The 16,662-nt window shown below is 44.9% G+C and overlaps 1 protein-coding gene and 1 long non-coding RNA gene across 10 annotated transcripts in view; one reads left to right on the top strand and one right to left on the bottom strand.

The window, feature by feature from the left end:
- The window catches only part of CTNND2 (catenin delta 2), a 444,220-nt gene that overhangs the window by 342,895 nt on the left and 84,663 nt on the right, over positions 1–16,662 (top strand). For all 9 annotated transcript variants that reach the window (XM_083188240.1, XM_083188245.1, XM_083188239.1 and 6 more), the window contains one exon: positions 4,897–5,107. In XM_083188240.1, the coding sequence (XP_083044366.1) occupies positions 4,897–5,107 (211 nt within the window). The remainder of the gene's footprint in view (positions 1–4,896; positions 5,108–16,662) is intronic.
- Positions 1–16,662, bottom strand: part of LOC146080696 (uncharacterized) — a 52,473-nt gene that overhangs the window by 14,730 nt on the left and 21,081 nt on the right. The gene's annotated exons all lie outside the window — the stretch shown is intronic.

Raw genomic sequence — 16,662 nt, 5'->3', positions numbered from 1 at the left:
AAAAAGAGTTAAAACAAAAATGTAAAAAAAAAAAACAACGGCGTGGGGTCCACCCTCCTGAGCATAACCAGCCCCGGGCTCAAAGAGCCAGTCCTTGTTTCATAAAATCACGGGGCAAAACAAATAGGGGTTCCCAGGATTTAATAAAACCAGCACCAGGCTCAAGGGCCGATCCTGGTTCCCAAAATATGGGGGACAAAATGAGTAGGGGTCCCCCGTGTTTCAAGAACCAGCACCGGGCTCAACCAGTCAGCAGGGTAATGCCACAGCCGGGTGAGACTTTTTATACAAGTCTCCCCCGGCAAATTCAGCCCTCTAACCGGTCAGCATGGGCAAGGGTCCTGGGAAGTGGGGACCCCCACAAAGAAGGGGTTCCCCCCTCTAGAACTTACCTGTCCATGCTGAAGCCCGGATCTGTCCTCGATGCCCCTGGGCAGTGGGCATCAAGCTGATTATAGTGTAAAAAAAGAATAAACCATTGTGTATTGCTGTGGCACTACAAGTCCCAGCAAGCCAGCACCGCATGCAGGGACTTGGAGAACCACAAGTCCCAGCATGGGGGCAATAAAGGGCCCACTGGGACTAGTAGTGCCCCAGCAGTACAAATAGTTAAAAAACAAACAGACACACTTAAGGCATACACTGAGGCGATTTGGTCCGATTTCGGTCGATTGCGACCAATCGGCCCGTTAAATCGGCCCAAATCGGCCCTCCCTGACATGCCGTCGGGTCCGATGCGCATCGGACCTGACCAGGTGGTCGGACCGGCAGGCCATCCGACCACCCGTTCCTCCTGGCGGGCGAGGTGGGCGGGAAGCAGGGACGCATGCGATCCTTAACAATGGATTGCATGCATCCCTGAAGGTCCCGGCGGCTCGCAGGCTGTTGGGTGTCCGAACACTGCTGCGAGACATCACAGGCAGTGTATGGGCAACTTTACAGTATAACTTTATTACACACGGAGCCCATACATTCCAACTCACCAGACTTGATAGAAGATCGGTCCCCTTCTCCAGTAGAATCCATAGTGTAGTACCTGTGGAGATAAAACATACTCACCGGACGTCTTCATGGCTTCTCCGGGACCCCTGCAACGCTGTTACCAAGCTCCGGTGTTCTGTTTACTTCTGGGGCTCCACCCCCCCGACCGGGACTTAGGCCCGCCCACCAGCCAATCATGGTCCGGTATTTCCCGATGACTGACCAATTAACCCATATGAACCCGCCTGGTATGAGATTGAAGGCCCAGTGATTTGGGTTCGAATGAGATCTTCTGTGCTGCTGGGGGGGAACAGGCAGCCGTCGGAACTGGGTGGGTGTTGGAATTAGCGGGTCCCATGTTATTCTATGGGGAAAACATTCCAGCTTTGCCCAGCAGTATCTCAGGTTCCCGGGGCTGAGCTCATTGGAAAGCCCCAGTCCTCATCTACAAAATGTGTATATTTGGAGAGTGGGCCTGGAGCTGTAGCTCCATCAGGCCCACTGTTAATCCGTCCCTGATTGCAGGTACAGTCAATTATAATGGAGCAAATTAACTTACAGGAGATTCTGTATGCTGAGTTGCCAAACAAATACAGAGTACTGTTTCCCAACAATTATTAGAGAGAGAGAAAACAGATAGAACAAGATATTTGTAAAGAAATGTGGAGCCCATTTATTAGAGCGTTTTTCTATTTAAACCTCATTGCAGATTATTAAAGGCCCGTATGCTAGTTTGGAGCCGATTGACTGGTGCACCATTTATCATGTGCAAATAGCTAAAACTGGTTGTTAAATGGGCCCCTAAGTATATACTGTAGTATGAACGGGATATGGTCAAATGTTCGACCTAAAGATTGTCGACACCACTAGGTCGATATACTAAAAGGTCAACAGGGGTCTAGGTCGACATGGGACAAGGTCGACAGGTCATTAGGTCGAAACAAGCATTAGGTCGACATGGGCAAGGTCGACAGTCAAAAGGTTGACATGGGGTTTTTCACAGTTTTTTGAGCCGACATGTCCCGGCAGGTGGTATTTCATGCCCCACCATCCACTAGGGCATGGTGGGAGAATAAAACAGTGTGCTGAGCATAGCGAGGCACCATGCCGAAGCATGGTGAGCGTGGTGCACTTTATCCTGTGTCCATGTCGACCGGGTCAAAAAACAGTGAAAAACCCATGTCGACATTTTGACTGTTGACATACACCACTTCGACATAATGCTTGTGTCGACCTAATGACCTATGGACCTTGTCCCATGTTGACCTAGTCCCCTGTTGACCTTTCAGTATGTGGACCTAGTGGTGTCGACCTAATGACTGTCGACCATCCTTAAGTCGACCATATGATCCATACACGTATGAAATAGGTATGGGTTTCTGTAGAATGAGAATGATTATTGTAGGTTTTAAGGTAGAGTCGAAAATACGGTACTTGTGTAGTTTCACGGCAGCAGTTACGTAAGCAGCGTAGTGTCCCTGTCAGACTCAGCGGAGTGTTTCCGTGGCCAGCGTAGTTAGCATAGTCAGCATCCCTGTCAGAATCAGGGTATTGTTCCCGCAGCCCCTGTCAGAGTCAGCGTAGTGTTAGCCCGCGGCCAGCATAGTTATCATAGTCAGCGTCTCTGTCAGTATCAGCTTTGTGTTCTTGCAGCTGCAGCCAGCATAGTCAGTATGTTCACGGCTAGCCAGAGCTTACGTAGTTAGCGTAGGCAGTTAGCGTAGTCAGTACATTCGCGGCTAGCCGGAGCTTACGTAGTTAGCGCAGTTAACACGTGTCATCATTATTGTTTAAGATGGATGACATGACAGGTGTGAATGTGTTCCTGAAGCACTCCCACTATCCACGCCAGCCTAAAGCGTGGCAAGTGGATGCGGTACGCGTCCTACCGACCTGTTCATACCACCACTATCCACGTCGGCGTTGACTTGATTTTATAAAGTGTGGTGAGTGGAGCGAGCCACCGAGCCTGAAGCGTGACGAGTGTAGCAAACCCTGCGAGGGGACATGGATTACATATCGTGCATTCTGCATCCCCTTGCAGGGCTCGCTGCGCTTCAGGCTTGTATTACGCGGCACCTCGCGGGGCTCACTGCGCTCGCCATGCTTCAGGCTCGCTGCGCTTGACACACTTTATAAAATCAACTCCACGCCAACGTGGATAGTGGGGGTATGAATAGGTCAGGAGGACGCGTAACGCATACCCTCGAGGGGCTTGCTGCACTCGCCATGCTTTAGGCTGGCGTGCATAGTGGTGGTTTGAAAAGGAGGCATTTGCCAGTATCTAACATGGAGCACTGGCAAATGCGTCCTTTTATGTGCATGAGACGCACTTGCGCCTGCACCCCATTTTGTGCACGAGACGCACATGCTACCGAACCCCTAACCCCGTCTCCCTGAAGCGGATACGGACAGGGTTGCCGTACCCTGCCGCATGAATTACTGAGACGCCAAAGCGTCTGAGATGGAGGCAGATGGAGCGCCTCTCCGCCGGCATCCGCATGATCGCCTCTCTGCCGGCATCTGCCTGCGCAGGGGATCTGGCTGTTACCGGCGTTGTGTGAGTACTGCAGATCCCGGGGACAGTACGGTGGCTACGCTGCCTGACGGGGACACTATGATGACTATGCAGGTCTGCCGCGGGGACACTACGCTGACTACGCTAGGCAGCCATTGGGCTACGCTGACAACGTAGCATACAGTAGCCTACGCTGAAAACGTAGCATTGTCTAACACCGTGAAACTACACAAGTACCTCAGATACCTATACAGAGGTTTTGTTTTAAAGAAAATTGTTTAGTGTGGGGACTAATAAGAAACTTTATAGCGGTCAGAAGAGATTGGATGAATTGGGCAAGTTCTGAGGTCAGAGGATGAAAGGCATGAAGGAACTTTATCTTCAGTTATTCGACAAGGTTACAGGTAGGTGCAAGCCATGGTGTGGGTGGAACAAAATACTTTTTTTTTTTTTTTTTTTATATTTTATTATTACTTTCACAAATACAAACATTAAAACATTTCACATACAGTACATATATTACATACAATACACTCAGTATTCACAATATCATTTGTTCCTATACCGTTATTCTAATTGTTCGCACGTATCTCCTCTCTAGTTAAAAATCTCTTATTTATCTATTTCTTTGACGCCTCACTTAAGCCCTTTAGAGTTCTCTCTTTTCTATCTCCTTATGCCCATGCTAGACGTTTAAAGATTTGTTTATTTATTTATTCTTCTACCCTTTCTCAAAATGGGTCTCTTCCTTTCGAGGTTATCTCCTCGTTATACCATTTTGTTAGTGCAATTGACTTCTTAAAATACTCTTTATATAGATTGTTGCCATGTTATACATCCAACATTTAGCCTGATTTCAGATTCATTGTTTATGCAAGGTAAGTGAACTAATTCATGATTAATGTCATATTTATTTAAGCTTTGCTCACTTTAATTACCATAAACATGAAGGTTAACATCAGACTTTCTTTACAGTCAATGTATTATACTAATATCCCATTGCCAACAAAAACTTTCATCAGGGTACTTACATATTAGGAAAGCTTTTGCAATTACAGAATTCTTCCCATTCTTTCCAGGTACTGGAGTTAATAAAAGGAGTACTAAGAATGATATCTTTCTCTCAAATTCATATCCAATGTAAATATTACTCCTCAGGTTTAGAAAATGTAAAATAGAAAAGGTGCACATATAATTTAGTATCTGGTGTAAGTTATGAATCTTTATATTTGCACAGTGTTTTTGCACAATATTGCAGTGTTTTTGCACAATATTGCACTTCTTCATAATCCACGAAAAGTTGTGTATTATTTTATCTTAAGTAATGAAACCTTAAAGCACCAGTAACCAATGAAAACTGTATTTTAATATATATATTTTTTTGTTTACAAACTCAGGCAAATATGCTATGCGAGACCTTGTGCACCGTCTTCCTGGGGGAAACAACTGCAACAACTTAACAAGCAAGACTATGTCTGATGACACGGTAACTGCTATCTGCTGCACACTTCATGAAGTTATAACTAAGAACATGGAGAATGCTAAGGCCCTACGAGATGCAGGAGGCATTGAAAAATTAGTTGGCATTTCAAAGAGCAAAGGAGACAAGTATGCAGAACTATAATGTGAAACCTTTTAACATATTCTTACATTTGCAATTCAGTCCATAATGAATTTGGTAGCCGCTCCATGCACTAAAGTGTAAATGACTACAGGCTGGTATCACTGGTCAACAAAAAGGGTTTTGCTTTGTTGATTTATTTGTTTATTCTTCATTGATTTTCATATGGTGAACTCAAAAATAATAATTAAAATATATTTGGTAAAGTACTATAAATACCCACTAATCTTATATAGTATACATTAAGATACGGGAAATGAAAATAGAGCTGATAAGGGGAATCCAAACATACTTTTTATAATGTTTTTGTTTTTATCAAATTTTTAAAAGTTAAATTGTGTAAAAATGTGGTTTATTATAGCAATACTTGTTAGTTAAAAAATACTCTATTTCTAAAAATATCACTGTTCCAAATTTTAACTGTTGAACATTGTTTAGATTTGTTTAGATAGTGCCTCCTCCCATGTAACATTTCAGTCGGAGTCCTCCTCTGCAAGCCATACCATTACCTAAATCAAGTTTTTGAAATCTGGGAGAGCAGATACATTTGACAGCTTAGCAGTTGATGAGTTAAAAGATAATACAGCAGAGGAAATAATGGATCATTCACAGGGAAACAGGTGCCAAACAACTTTGGAATATTGAGGTTCTTTAGCTTATGGTTGCCATTATTTTTACTTTGAGAAAATGTCTACTGGAATATCTCTACAAAAAGGGCACTTGGGAACCAAAAGACAGACCATATGAATAATCGAAAAAAAAAAAAATTAAATCAGAGCTAAGATAGACTGGTCTCGAGACTCAACAGCTACTATATCTCAAAGAGCTTGTAAAATGGGCTCAGGAGTTGTTCCATTATTTATTGGTTCATACTGTATGTAAAAGATGCTGCATCAATCTGCAAGTAACTAATCAATTAACTTTGGCACAGAGTTAACTCAAAGGTGGGGTGTCCAGAAAAAGCTGCTGGGGGTAAATGACAGAGAGAACTAGGAGAATGTGTTCATTACCTTACAGGAGAGCTTGCAGGACTATGAATGGATCAAACATTTCTATTGTGACTCCTTACATGGCAGAGTGCTACAGATCTTCTGAACTTTTTCAACTTTTTTATTTAAGCATGGTCTGTAATTTATTCTCAGATATAAAAAGTAATTAATGTGGAGAGGCGAGCGGTGCCTTCCTCCCCTCCTCGTGCACACCGCAGCTCCAACAACAGACGGAGCGCAACCCGGAAGTCGGACGCCGGGTTACCCGCTGACCCCACCACCCGCCGGGTAACAGAGCGGGGAACACCGGAGACAGGCCGCATATAGTGAGTGACAGAGAGGGAGAGCCGGGGTGCTTCCCAAGCCCCTCTCACCTTAATAGCCTGCCAGCAGAGTGGCTGGGCGGCGGCTGACGCTGGGAGTCCCCCTGACTGGCTCAGACTGCCATCCCCTGCCCAACACGCATCCCTGCACCCTCCTGGGACCCCTGCTGTCCCAGGACTCAGAGTCTCTCCGGAGCTCCCCTCTGGACCCCCTGCTGCCTGCCGGCCAGTTACACTATTTGTGTCCCCTGCCACAAAGACAGCTGAAACTGCAGGGCTGGGGGCTGTGATCAGCACATGGTACAATCTGGTCCCTCTAGTATAAAGTAAGACCTGTAGGGGTCGCCCCTAGCTGTGTACCGCAGGAGCCCCTTCACCAGTACTAGCGTCAGCGCTACAAATATAGCTTGTGCTGCTCCCCTGAATATGCCATCTCTCATGTGAAATATCTGTCTACCCCCCATGAGGCACATTGTCGGTTAGCCGAGCCGTTAGCTGCCCTGTACCATAAGCACTGCTGAGATTCTACTAGCCTTCCATAAGTACCCCTACCTTTATTGATCTAAGCCCTCTGGCCTCCTCTCATACATAAGCCCACCATGCCTCCCAAAAGAAGTAAAGTCATTAAATCGGTACCCCAGGTCCCCTTCTTTAAGCCTTCAGCTAGAAGCTCCGGGGGTGGGCAGGGGTCTGGCGCGACATCAGCAGGCCCCTCTACGACTGCCCCCCCTGTAGAGGGTCGGCCCCCCTCCCCGGGGGCCCAACCGGGAACTCCGCACCGCACTGAGATCCCTGACGACGCAGCACTGACAGTGGGTAATCTGAAGATTCTCCTCACCCAAATGAAGGACGAAGTGACGTCCGAAATACGCCTGTCTCTGCAATCCTGCCAACGCTCAATTGATGACCTGGGTGACCGTACGGATGCACTAGAAACCAAAATGGGAGAGATGGTGCAGTCCCATAACGAGTTAATTGACTCACACTCTTCGCTAGAGGATGAAGTGAGCGCCTTGCGTGAGAAAATCACTGACATGGAGGACAGATCTAGGAGGAACAACCTCAAAATCAGGGGTATACCTGAGAACGTCTCTAATAGCAGCCTCAACGATCATGTCCAGGACATCTTCAGAAAGCTGTTACCATCGGCCTCATCTGCTGATCTCCTGCTAGACAGGGTCCACAGACTGCCCAAAGCCAGAACAGCTCCGGAGGATGCCCCACGGGATGTACTAATGCGTGTACATTATTACCACATCAAAGAGGCCCTCCTGAAGGCTGCGAGACCATCGGCTGAATCCGCGGCGATCCTGGGCCCTATACAGCTCTTCGGCGACTTCTCCAGAGCCACTTTGCTTAAGAGACGCTCTCTGCAGCCTGTCACCTCGGCCTTGAGGAAGGCAAACATTCTATACCGTTGGACCTTCCCGACACGGCTCCTCATTCAAAGAGAGGGCTCTACAATAGCCATCACATCCGTCGATGAGGGCATGAAACTACTAGCGAAATGGAGACTGCTTGAATCTCCCCCTGAGGCTTCCCCAGCCCGAAGACTACAGCAGGACTGGTCTTCGGTGGAGTAACGTATAACATTATCTTAGTTTACGAGAAAGACTGGGCTAATCTTAGTTATTGTGTTGTTAATTTCTCCTTGCATTACATCGAGTACTTTGCATGTTCTGAAGCATTGACCTCACTATGTTCTATAAGTAGTTGTATATGTGGTTAGACTGTAGTGGTTATGGCTTCCCTTCCAGTTTAGCCGCATTGCCTTATACGGTGCCCTAAGTTAGTTACCCTTACGCTTCCCTAGCTCAGTTTAGTGCGACTGCTCGCTGGTCTCTGTTTTTATGCAGGGCAACATTAAATCATTTAATCATAATTCTCCTCATGGGGGTTAGGACCACTACCCCCCTAATCCATCTGATGGGAAGGCCACGTTGTGGTCTCCCACCACAACTCCCTATGGAGTTGCCAATTGTTTTTTTCTCTCTCTCTCTTCTCCTCTCTGGCCTCTTCTCCCTTCTCAATTCCTCCTCCTCCCTCCCCCCCCCCCCGTGTCATTCTCCCTCTCGGGTCTCCCCCTTGTCTTGTCCCCAAGTGTTCAGGATTTATGTGATATTGCTGATTTTAATATACCTACGCATGTCTTACGTGTTGTCAATGAGGATGAGCAGGTTATCTCCCCCCAAACCCATCCACAATGATTAATGTTATCTCATTGAATGCAAAAGGTCTGAACTCCCCCAACAAGAGGAGGTTGGCGCTGTCCTACTTCCACAAATTAAAGGCTCATGTGGTGGCCGTACAGGAGACCCACTTTGTTAAAAAAGCCCCTCCCAGATTCTTTGATAACAAATTCCCCCACTGCTACACTGCGGACGGCCCCCGCAAAAAAGCTGGAGTGGCCATCCTAATATCAGATACGTGCTCCTTTTCGGTTTCGAAGCAGTATGCTGACCCTGAGGGCAGGTTTTTGATCTTGGTGGGTCTCCTGGACGGGACAGAGGTGACCCTAGTCTCTTGCTATGCCCCCAACACAGGGCAATTGAAATTCAGTAGAAAGATGTTTTCTAAGGTTCAGGAATACTCCAAGGGGGCGCTATGGATACTGGGAGACTTTAATTTAGTGCCTGATGTAGCAATGGATAGATCCCGCATCCCCAGACATAGAAGTGATCCAGATCTAGGGCCCTCTAGAAGACTTAAACAGCTTATTACCGAGTTTGAGCTCCACGACGCTTGGCGAGCTAAAAACCCAAGCACCAGAGATTACACCTTCTTCTCACATCCCCACCAATCGTACTCTAGAATCGATCTAGCCTTAACTGATAAGTGGTCTTTGGCTTCCATAGTTAAGGCCGAAATCTTGCCCACTACCTGGTCCGATCATTCACCTTTACGATTGGTGTGGGATTTGGGCTCGTTCAGGGCTCCCCCGGGTCCGTGGCGACTGGGCCGCTCGGCTCTATCCCATTTAGAATCCAGGAAAGCAATCCTGGACTCGCTCTCCAGTTATGTAGCTGATAATAACCCAGAGGATACTAGTATCTTTACACACTGGTGCGCGTTAAAGGCTGTTGTACGTGGCTCAGCAATAAAAGCGGCGGCCAGAGTGAAGAGAACTGAGGAGAGTGAGAGGCGCGCTGCAGACGAGGACCTTCTTAGATTAGAAGCGGCACATAAAAACAACCCCCTTGACAGGGCCCTAGGCACTCAACTCACTCGGGCCAGGGAGAAAGTCAATGCCCTCTCCTTTAGAGAGGTCCAGAAAAACGTTGAAAAGTTGAATCAACGTTTCTACCTGTTTGGTAATAAGGCGGGGAGGCTGTTGGCGAGGAAGTTGAGAGGGAGGAGAGCTAGAAATAGAATTGACCTCTTGATCAACTCCAGGGGAGCTAGGGTTGTCGACCCCTTCCAGGTTGCGGACACCTTCGCAGACTACTATGCTAAACTATATAATCTGAATTCTGACTCGCACACCCCCCAGCCGACGAACGAAAAGATTGCTTCCTTTCTTGACAGTATTAGTCTGCCAGCGTTGGAATCCGAGGTGGGCCAGGCTCTTAACGCGCCCTGGTCCAAAGTAGAGGTAGAGACCGCCATTGATGGGCTGCCCAGGGATAAAGCCCCCGGCCCTGATGGCTATCCCACTAATTTCTATAAATGCTTTAAAGATGAATTGAGCCCACTATTGACCAGTGTCTTCAACGAGGCCTCTAGGGCGGGTGTATTCCCCAAGGAAATGTTAGAAGCCAGGATTGTGACCATTCCGAAACCCGGTAAGCCGCCCACCTCGGTCCAGAATTATAGACCTATCGCGTTGTTGAATACAGACTTGAAATTATACGCCAAATTGTTGGCCAATAGACTGGCCCCCCTCCTCGCGTTTTTGGTGGGGGGGGACCAGGTGGGCTTTGTGCCGGGGAGACAGGCCCCGGACAACACCCGTAGAGTGTTCAATGTGCTGGAGGTGTGCGACCGGGCCAAATCCCCTCTATTACTGTTGTCACTAGACGCCGAGAAGGCGTTCGATCGGCTTCACTGGGGCTATCTGAGAGAAGTGCTGAAGCGCTTTGGCCTGGGGGGCAGATTTTTAGACTCAATATTCGCCCTCTACTCCCATCCGTCTGCGAGGGTGTTCGTAAATGGCAGCCTCTCTTCTAGCTTCCCAATTACCAACGGTACCAGACAGGGGTGCCCCCTTTCCCCGTTAATCTTCGTCCTAGCAATGGAGCCTCTAGCAGTCAAAATTAGAGCAGATGTCCGTATCCTAGGCCCGCAGATTGGGAGCACCTCCCATAAGATCTGTTTATTTGCAGATGATGTTCTCTTATGCCTACTGCAACCGGAGAAATCACTGCCAGCGGTACATGAAGTCTTAGATGCCTATTCAGCGATCTCGTACTATAAATTGAACACAAATAAAACAGAAGCCCTTCCGGTAAACATCCCCTTGGCTATGGTAGCTCGCCTTAAGGACTCCTATCGATATGCCTGGCAAGAGAAAGCCATCAAATACCTGGGGGTCCAAGTGGCAAGAGATCCATACCTAATAGAATGCAACTTTAACCCACTCTTAAACTCCTTCCAAAAACTTATTAAGGAATGGTCCCTGCATGAAATTTCTTGGCTGGGTAGGCTGGCAGCGTCAAAAATGATCCTCCTCCCTAAGCTTTTATACCTATTCCGCGCGATCCCCAGGAATTTCCCCAAGTCCCTATTCTATAAACTCAACGCCCTGTTCACTAAATACATATGGAAGGGGTCCAAACCGAGAGTAGCAAGGAAAACCATGGCTTTACCAAAGGCCCTGGGAGGAGCAGGATATCCCGATTTAGAAAAATACCGTCAGGCATGTCTGTTGAGTCAAGCTAGGGATTGGTTTGACACCCTGAATCCAAAACCCTGGGTATTAATAGAACAAAACATGGCGAGTCATTTCCCACTTACTGGCATGTTTTGGCTCCCTACTAAGACCATCCCCGGCAAGACAGAGCTTTGTACAGCTACCAAAGCGACTCTGGAGGCCTGGGCTGGACTGATGGGGGGTACGGAGGGGATCGTTCTTCCGAGCACCAACCTCTCCCTCTCAGCTATTGCCAAATTGATCCCCAACTTAAGTTTGGAGGCGTGGATAGACGCTGGCATTGTTGATTTGGGACATATGGTCCAAGGGGGATCACTGATACAATTTTCAGGGCTCCAGGAGAGGTTCGGGCTCTCCAAGAACGATTTCTACAAATACTTACAAATCCGTCACTGGTTAACGACTCTTAGAGGTAGCACAGGCCCCATCCTGCCAGCTCCCACCCTCATCTCCTCCAGGTTGCAGAATGGCTCTCACAAAGGTGGGATATCCAGGTGGTACGATTATCTGATAGCATCAACGAAACAAGGGAAACTCCCCGCCCAGCTCAAGTGGGAGACTGACCTTGACATCACCCTAGACGAGGAAACCTGGGATAACATCCTCTACTCAGGGTTTAAAATGTCTAAGTGCCTACTACACTCGGAGATGTTTTTCAAATTATGTCACAGGGCCTATTTCACTCCCCTACGTCTCCACGCTATCTGGCCTGAAGTCTCTCACTTGTGCTGGAGGGGATGCGGTGAGATTGGTTCTATATTTCACATATTTTGGCAATGCTCCCTCATTAGGCCCTTTTGGGAGGAAATATCCTCCCTGATCGGCAACGTGTTGAAGTCCACGACCCGGCTAGAGCCCATCACAGCTTTACTCCACTACAGCAATGTAGAAACAGGGGGTGACCTTTATATCCTAAGGCATATCCTAATCGCAGCGAAAGCCGCCATTGGGCACCTCTGGAAGTCGGCAGAAACCCCTTCGGTACGAGGTGTGATCAACAAGGTGCACACACATTTTCTCTATGAGACGATAAATGCTCGCTACTCATCTTCGGCTTCCTCGATACACCTGAAATGGCTTAAATGGATGGAGTTTAGAGAGTCCCAGGGTCTGTCAGTTTCCTCTGGCGTTCCCTGGGACACTACTGCATTCCACTCTCCTCCTCTCCTGTCAAACAGTTAACATGTCCATGTTTACAATGTATCATGCAATGTCCCCAACTTAAGATCGTACACCCCTCCCACCCCCTCGTGTGTCTGTCCCCCACTCTTCTGCCTTCCTCTGCCTTCCCACCTTTCTTCTGCTTTCTTCTTCTTCTCTCCCCAATAGCTATCCTTCTCTCCTTTGACACTGTAATCTTGCTTTCAATTGTAATTTTTGGGGCGCAGTTGAAATCAAACACTAGCAGCTAATGTGCAGGACAGCTAGTTAGATTAGTTGATTCATTGTTCAATGACTTTGTCGGATTCACTGTTCTACCTCTGTTTCACTTATGTATGTATCTTTTCACTGCTGACCCAATAAAAATTTTATATTCAAAAAAAAAAAAAGTAATTAATTTTAGCATGGTATCTGCAGTCTATTAATCTTACTGCTACTTCTGTAACATTATTATTTTAATAATAATTGTGGTACAGTATTTGTCAGGAAAAAGCAAGAACTCCAGGTACCTTCCCTCTTGGTGACAGCTCAGTCCTGTATTTACTGTGCTGATTAATCAATAAGCATGACCAGGAGACTCATATTGAAATACAGTGGGGGACCTAAAAGAAGCAGGAATCATGTTCTAGATGGCAGGACACTTGTAGTATGTACTTCCACAGCTAGGTTAATGTTTCCAGAACCCTTCTGAGTCAGTATGCCCAACATTGTAGCATTTGATCACAGTCATTTTTTTCCAATGAGTTATTCAATCTTTTGTCTATTTTTTGTGATATCTAATTTACATGAAAAACATGCTGCTGTGAAGTTTAATATCCCTTTTGGAGAAAATATGGCGGAAATGGTTGTTATGCTACAAACAGCTTACAGGGAAGCTGCCATGAGTAAAACACAATTTTGAAAATTGTTCTCCTCTTTCAAATAAGGTGAAATGTCAGTGGATGCTTAACCTTGTTGTGGACATCCTTTGACCACCCAAACTGATGAAAATGTGATGGAAATTAATAAAGAAATTCTCGAAGATTGGTCAGACCATTGTGCTCTCAGAATTTGTACCCCTGGTTCAAACAGTCAATCAAAGTTTTGATTTCGAAATTTAAAAGGTTGCATTATGTTTTGAGGAAAAAATGTTCTGATTAGTGGCAAACAGGTTAGTGGTTCTTCCATAATGACAATGCACTTGCCCACACAGCGCTGAACGCAAAAAATTTTTTTTTTACCAAAAAAGCTATTTTTTTCTATTTTTTACTCAGTTGAAAAGAGACTTTAAAGGAAAACCTTTTGCTGATATTGTAGAGGTGAAACAAAAATTTGTAAAAGTACTAAAAGGCTTCAACAACAATGAGTTTAAAAAATGTACCCCCCTTATGTCTGAGCCAACTGGGATTATGACACTTAACTTTTCGGAAAAACATAAAAACTCTCTGGTGTCAAGAGGGACAGGATAGAGATTAAAAAGTCCATTTGATATCTACACAATAAACTGGAGCATAGAGAAGCTGATTACAGCCAAATGGGGCTCACTGATGGGGACAAAAGCTAACTTGGGGAAGCAGAGGTTGACCTGGTCACATTGTGATTTATAGAGTCTAAGCTAAATTATTTATGATGTATAGAGGCATACCATAGTCCCCCTTTGTCCATAGAGTATGTATTATGGTATTGACTAATATCAGGAGAGAACACTTGGCTGAAATAGTTATCGGATTTACCCTAATGCATATGTGGTTTTACGGAGTATGTAGTAAGTCCTGTATAAGATATTGCATCAAGCAGATTGCTTTTATTGTGTAAGTTGATGATGATGCCATTGTGTCTGGTGACAAAGCCATCTGTTGTCTATAGCTGACATTGCAGTGGATCATCTTAAACTTACTGAATCTAGCTAACGTCTAATGAGGCTGATGAATGTCATCTGTGGTGTATAGAATAATCAAATGGCATCCACAATTGCTAACAGGACTCATAAAAGTTCACCAGTTTCCACAGAGGCACCCTGATACTCAAGGTTAGAGTATGGTAAGACTTTCAGTGAGGTAGCTAATAAATGTTGCTGCTTCTTTTTTGTAGCAGAAGTACGTATGTAAATGCTATTTTATGTCGATTTGTTGCAGGAATTGTATTCTGGTGACTGGGGTAGGGCAGTATTTTCTGTATGGTGATCACTGTATTAAATACTCTTCTATCTGGTAGCTAGTGTATTGGAAGCTCTTCAGTATGGTAGAAAATGTCTTGCAGGCCAATGGTATGGCTAGTTTCTGGAGGAGATCCAATCTGTTTGCCAAAAAGCAAGTGTATGGCAGGCTATTTAATATGGTTGCTGGTGTACGGCAGTGTTCTCATTCTAAAGGGCAGCATGTGCCATGGGTTTAAGTCCTGTATATAGTGTATGACCTCCAAATGGGTCTGCTAGTGTATTGCAGGTTGTGCAGTATATAGCTATTGCTAGTGTGTGACAGTTGTTTCAATTGGTAACTAGTTTAAGGCATGACATGACTTATAATGATCTTACCTCTAATGATTTGTCTTGTGTATTGTAAGGCTGTCCATCAGACAACTTGTATATATCAGGGATTTCAGTCTTGTTGCAACTGCATTACATAACTCCAACCTGGTGGCTAACACATCACAATTATTTAAAACTAATGTCTAGTGTATGGTAAGGTTTTAAATAAGGTGGCTACTGGAAAACCTTAAAACATTTGGCTAGTGTACGATAGTTCATTTAATAGCTTGACTATTTGTTAGGTGAAGTTCTCAAGGCAAGTGATTAATGTATGGCGGCAAAAAAATATGCCCAATACTGAAGATTGATCAGCACAGTCTGCTCATGCATTCTATTTACATCACATTGTGCTAAGATGCATCTTTGGCCAAAAAAGATACCCGATTCACTCACACCAGGCATCTTGCCCAGCATGGAGTATTGAGACTGGATATATGAGGACACAGTTCTATATATAATCTTGAATAAATACACTGCTGTGGATGTTACATCATGGAATTATCTAACTGTATTTTAATGTAGTGGCTAGTATATGATTAAAAACTCCTGCTGGGTGACTATTGTATGGCAAGGCTTTCAATATGGTGACTAGTATATAGCAGGACTTCAATTATTGTGGCTAGGGTACAGCTTGCCTCTGAATGAAGTATCTAGTGTATGGCAGGATTTCCAATATGAGGTAAAGTGTTTGACTGCAACCTCCTGTCTTCAACCTATAGCAAGCTTTCAATGTTTTGGCTAATGTATGACAGTGAGGTTGCTAAAGTAAGATCTCCAGACTGGATACTAGCATCTGGTGCCTAACATTTTGCAGTATAGGGTAGTATATGGTAAAGCTTTTCATTTTATGTTTATATAATAGATCATACAGGGCATGACAGGCCAATCATTATTTCTTCCTCTCAATGTTTATTTTTATATTATAATGATATATTTGAAATTTAGGGATTTTTTTTATTATCCCCAAAAATCATTAATGTTATACTGTATGCTGTGTTTAGGTTTTGTTGTTTATTTATAGTGGTTGTTTTTATATATATATATATATATATATATATATATATATATATATATATATATATATATATATATATATATATATATATATATATATATAGAGAGAGACTTATACCAATGGTCAAGACCACTGATAGGACCAGCACATCCAAATAATCACCAGTTCAGGTAAGAATGCAACACATATTTAATGTGAAATAGAGAAAGTATATAAGGCCAATATACTTATCACGGGCAGCAGTGGATCTGACATGGATATTTAAACAGCATGGATCACACATGAAATGGCGGCGTCCGTGAATCAAGACCAGATCCACTGCTGCCCGTGATAAGTATATTGGCCTTATATACTTTCTCTATGTGTTGCATTCTTACCTGAACTGGTGATTATTTGGATGTGCTGGTCCTATCAGTGGTCTTGACCATTGGTATAAGTCTCTACATTATATAGACCTGGCACTCCCATTGCTTGAATTGAAGTGTGTGCGTCTCCCTACACGAAAATATATATATATATATATATATATATATATATATATATATATATATATATATATATGGGGATGCAGGGACAATGAAGCACTATAGGATGTTTACTGTGTAAACATACCCGGTGTCCACCAGGGGTTTAGTTCTCCAGCGTTGGTGGGGCTCCGGTGGCCCTTGGAATGACAGC

Source organism: Crinia signifera, chromosome 5 (genome assembly GCF_055691185.1).
Source record: "Crinia signifera chromosome 5, ASM5569118v1, whole genome shotgun sequence".
Taxonomy (NCBI): Eukaryota; Metazoa; Chordata; class Amphibia; order Anura; family Myobatrachidae; genus Crinia; species Crinia signifera.
Note: the sequence above shows the minus strand (reverse complement) of the source record. Positions and strands in the feature narration are given on the sequence as shown.